Source organism: Hyposmocoma kahamanoa, unplaced genomic scaffold, assembly GCF_003589595.1.
Source record: "Hyposmocoma kahamanoa isolate Upper Pololo Valley unplaced genomic scaffold, ASM358959v1 66, whole genome shotgun sequence".
Taxonomy (NCBI): domain Eukaryota; kingdom Metazoa; phylum Arthropoda; class Insecta; order Lepidoptera; family Cosmopterigidae; genus Hyposmocoma; species Hyposmocoma kahamanoa.
The window spans coordinates 3,076,058-3,081,089 of NW_020653854.1; the positions used below are offsets into that span (position 1 = coordinate 3,076,058).

The 5,032-nt window shown below is 38.8% G+C and overlaps 1 protein-coding gene across 1 annotated transcript; it reads right to left on the reverse strand.

Annotated features, from left to right (window-relative positions):
• Positions 1–1,880: 1,880 nt before the first annotated feature.
• LOC113231843 (sterile alpha motif domain-containing protein 5-like) lies at positions 1,881–2,430 on the reverse strand. Its single transcript, XM_026466378.1, has one exon. It carries the CDS (start codon positions 2,376–2,378, stop codon positions 1,881–1,883), a length of 498 nt encoding a protein of 165 aa, XP_026322163.1. The 5' UTR covers positions 2,379–2,430.
• Between the last annotated feature and the right edge of the window lie 2,602 nt (positions 2,431–5,032).

Below are 5,032 nucleotides of genomic sequence, written 5' to 3' on the forward strand. Positions count from 1 at the left end.
TTAACGGTGGCAGCAAATTCCATTAATAATGGAGAAATTGATACAAATGGGAACATTAACAGGATCTACGATCTACTCTCCCCTTTAAAATTTAAACCAATGTTATTCTGCTAAAATGTGTCCTTGATAAACAGATTTGGTAAGTGTCGGGCACAAACTTTGCTCAGTAAATATTTACAGCAGCAGTCTTTATACGAAAGCGATACTAGTCTAGCGAAGTCAGCCGGTGGCTTTCGTGGACTTTTTTTTTGTCGACGATGAACGCCTGTACGCTGTGGATTCTTGGCGCACTTGAGATCGAACAGGTTTCAACACGGGAACCCAAAACCGGTAAAAAATCATCACAGGTAATTACGGTAGGCTCATCGCTTCACATTCCGAGATAGATGTGTTATAATGTAGATAATTGAAAAAGGTAATCCATTTGATGAGAAGTATAACCTGATTCATAACATTCCATAATTACTAGAGTATGAGTTTAGCTTTGCTCTAATTAACAGGATTTATAAGTCTGTAAGTTTGTGTTTAATAATCAACATATAGTGCAAGTGTATTTTCTTTTCAAGGCACTTCATTCATTTTGTAGCGTCCATTGTGGCCAATTCCCAACGGCTCGTAAACGAAATTATTAGAAGCTGAACTGTATTGTGTTCGTTGTTGGAAACAAAGAAGTTTTGCCGCCAGTAAACAACAAGGAATACTGAGAAAGCTAGTTAAGTATTTAGCGTGCGGTCGTGTACTCAGGAAGTAATATTTTTAACTGTAAAACATCAGTCTTTTAAACACGCATTATCGATATTTTCTATTGCAGTAACGTCAGCATATCTTTGAACAATAGTCGCTTATCAAAATATAGTTGTGTACTTAACATTGCCGCTTTTTTTATTTACTTTTGAAAGTTAGTGTATTTAACGATAAAAATGCCCGCTTGAGTCAAGGGTATCATATCGCGAAGGAGTAACTGACAAATGTCGAGTACAATTAACACGGCACAGAAGGGCGTGCCATCGACGTAATATTCCGCCCCCTTAATCACTACCCAGTCGAATAATTAATAACAGCTCAATTAAAATATCAACTAAGCGCTTCCGCCCATGTGATGAAGACAACGCGTAAGCGATACATAAATTATTTTAGAAATGGTTACGCTTTGTATAATGATATTTTACAACGCTGATACTTGGAAGTAAGCATTGAATTTTATATTGAAATTGATCCCTGGGATTTTATTATCACGTTTATTGCTTTAAAATCTTTGATGGATTCTAAAATTTAAGAGACCGTAAAACTCCAACGAATGTAGTTCACAACTTTTAAGATCCAGTCCATAACGCCATTTGCTTGAAGATTGCACACATATTTATAACCATTTGCAATTTGTTTAAGCGATGTTATTAGGGCCTTGCAATGTTCGTGAGATAACTGCAGCCGTTAAATGCATATGGTAATCAATTTTATGTAGCAGTGTATCTTGGTTTCATGTCCGAACAAGTTGTATAACTAATTAACGCCTCAGGGAGCTAAAACAGGTTGCGCGATTTATCTTAAAACCCAATTTAGAGCCGGGAGGCACGCGATTACAATCTTCTCACGACAGGAAGGCGCGCAAACTCCTCATCTCGAGGGAAATCACGCACGCAACAAACTTTATGGCAACACGTCCCGAGAAGCGATCCGCCCGGGGCGGCCGAAGATGGCCCGTACCACACACGGACTCATTCAAAAGAAATAACAAGGCGCAGGCAGTGTCTCTACGCGGTCGCCTCATGTGATATTCAAAATATAAACTTTCCGAATCACGATCCACTACAGACACAATAGCATGGGCATACCAACTCATTCATCTATGCCCTTACGTCACTTTCACAAATCACACGCCGTTACCGCGAGAAGCACTGCCCGCTTAGTGGGGCTAACAAAACACTGACCGTGGTTGAATATGGCTGGAGGCTCAAGCGGATCCCATCTTGAGCAAGTCGTTCTCGAAGAAGACGCTTCAGCTGTATACGTGGAATTTTCACTAACTCAGCCTTGCCTTCTTCGTACTCATCCACATACTTCGCAGACTCTATTATTGCTGCAGCTTGTTCTTTTCTGGCTTCTTCTTCACAGCGACAAGAGTCTCTAGCAGCAGATGCTTCTTCCAAAGTGTAGTAAACAGCTGCTGCACCTTCTTCTCTCAAACTTCTGATAGAATGCAATAAACGTTGACGATGTGCAGGGTTGAGAACGCCGATTGCATCCAGATCGGGTTCCCCAACTTGTTTGCATATTTCTAAGTCATCATAACCATTGTCTATAAAACTTTCCGCGTATTGGCCCAAGTGGAGCGATCGCAACCACTCTATGACGATGTTGCCGGTCGTTGACGAGGCCATGTCGCGTCAAAACGCGGAGCGCATCACAAGGCGTGCTCGCGGCGCGGTGGTCGGCGAGAAACTGTCGGCCACGCTCCCCTTTGCCCCTCTCTCCCCTGCATGAGCCGCGGTCGCCGCCCCTAGCCCTTCGTGCTTTTGCTTTTTGACATTTTGTAGCTTAATCGTATCATTTCATAGAAGTGCGCGTCGCGCACGTGATTGTTTGAGTAACTGTTTATATTTATCCTGTTGCCGAAACTCCTGGAGTCGAATTCCTTGAAGCCTAAACTTTTTGTTTTATCTAAGTCTTAATTTTTGTAATACTTTTTGTGGCCTTTGTTAGCGTTTATTTTTCCGATGTAGCCAGTAAACATTCCGACAGTGAATTAATGTGACAAAAAGGATCATAAAGCCGATATAAGTAGAGCAGCGGGTGGTAACCAGCCTGAATGATTTATGTGTGGATTTATTTAAAAATTAATTCCCGAGGCGCCTTTATATTAGTATCACTGCATTCGTTTGTTGCTAGTTTTTAAGTATGGAATCTTGTAGCGGAGGGTTAATTGAAATTCGAGTTTCCGTTTTCGTGTTCTGCTAGTTAATTTCAATCACAAACTTTGTGTCTGCAAATAGAAGTAGGTTTGTTTAGTATTTGTAAGTTTAGTGTGTCATTCATTTGGTTTTGAATGCTGGAGTTAATTACCCACAAAGTGGGGAATGGAGTGAAGTTTACTTCGCTAAAGCTGTTACTCATTAAACTTCTTGAACCTGTTTTATCTCATTTCGGAAACTGAAACTGGAGGAGCGGCGAAGCTTATTCAAGTTTGCATAAAGCCGGCTCCGTGATGCGGGCTCGGGATAGTTTTGGGGATTTGTTTATTGTCCTCGTGTATAATATACGTGGCTGGTTTATTACACATATGCACATTGTTCTATCTCCACCTCAATTGAGAAACTTCCTTGTCGGGATGTACACAGAGTTGATGACTGAATTCACAATTAATAGTTTGTTATAGTCGTAAGCAAACACTAGTTCCATGAAGAATGTATGTCGTCTGTATTTTGATATTTAGCGCTTATAAAATCTAAATAATACGTGGCGTAAAACACAAAAAAAATGCTTTACAAGCACGCTCAATAAAAGAGGTTTAGACTATTTCCTGTTTGGATATCTAAACTTAGTTAAGTGGAAGTAGCTGTCAGCCGTCACACCGGAGGTTTCAAAGAGCTGCTTATTATTGATAAAAAGATATTATGAGAATATTTAGATAATTTGTGAGTTATTAGTTTTTTTTTTCGCTTGCTCTTTGAGGATCTTTTGTGGTTCGTTCCCTTGTTACTCTAGTAAATGAACGTTACTTTACAAGTGTTTATTATTAATGCAAAAAAACATTTAATATGATCTTAAGAATTGCCTACAATTTTATATTGCATTTATGAGAAGTCGTCTAAAATGGCACTGTGAGCTAGTTCCTACATTTAAGTATGGTAGTGATATGTTCGCCTGTTAGTTAGCGACACGACTATCCATAACAGTTGCAGTACAATTATGAGCTTCGAATCGCAAACATCTAAGGGGCACTGCCACTGCGTCTGTCACCCTGAGACATAAGTTGACAAGTCCCATGTGCCTGTAATTTCACCAGTACCCTTTCCCTTCGACACCGGAGCTCAGTAATGCTCACACTACTGCTGTGCGGCAGAAACCTACGATTAGGCGTACACTCATTAACATAAAATTTGAATATCTAATATAATAATATTCGGGGAAAAGGATTATGGACAGCCGAAGGCTTGGCTAATACACATTTAAAGACTTCTTATCTTAACCCCTCTTGTTGTCGGCTTCGCATGCAGACGCGCCATTTTTGACGTAAATATAAGTTTCAATGCATAATTGTAAAAAGGAGATACCACATTTATTAACGTTTGAGCAGGTTGGAAAAAACTTAAGTCGTTTTAGGGTGGATAGTCTTTTTTTGACCGGTTTAAGGGTCGATACAACCTCAAATGGCTTTGATAGATCCCACATAACAGTGAAAGAGTTGAATCAATTACTTCGGAAAAAATATATAGTGGAATTCAGCGCTGTGGCTCTACCCAGCATTAAGCTGAGCTCGCTAGCCTTTTCGGCTATTAATTATGTACTTAGTAATATATATTTTTTTTTATTACTTTTTTTAGTGGTTTATTTTTTAATTGAAATTTAGGTTAATATTATTATTATTATTTGTATATTTTATTTGTAATAGCCGAATAAATGTTTCTTTCTTTCTTTCTTTCTAATTGAGGATGTACACTGATTAGTATAAGGTGTGAAACACAATTCCTAAAAATTTTCACGACAAAGAAAAACACAAACTTACCTCTAAAATCTTACAAGAAAACTGCAATTTTGAAATGGTACTTTACATATGCCAATTTTTGTTTAATACCGACTGAACCAAATAGAAAACGTGTGGTATACGATATACATTTTTCAAATGGCTGTAACTTCGTTTGTCAAAAAAATAATTCTGAAAATAAAGCCAGTGACCCTGACGTTTGACCAGAGCAAAATAAACCGTATTACTACGGGAAAAAACTTGAATTCGATTCTCAATGCGATTCCGTGTGGTAACTTCCTAAGCAATAATAGTCTAGTTGAGAATACAATTGCCTTCTGTGTAGGAGTT

What these genes read in the sequence shown, in the direction of transcription:
- LOC113231843 (XM_026466378.1), bottom strand. Translation starts at nt 2,378, where the DNA reads ATGGCCTCGTCAACGACCGGCAACATCGTCATAGAGTGGTTGCGATCG.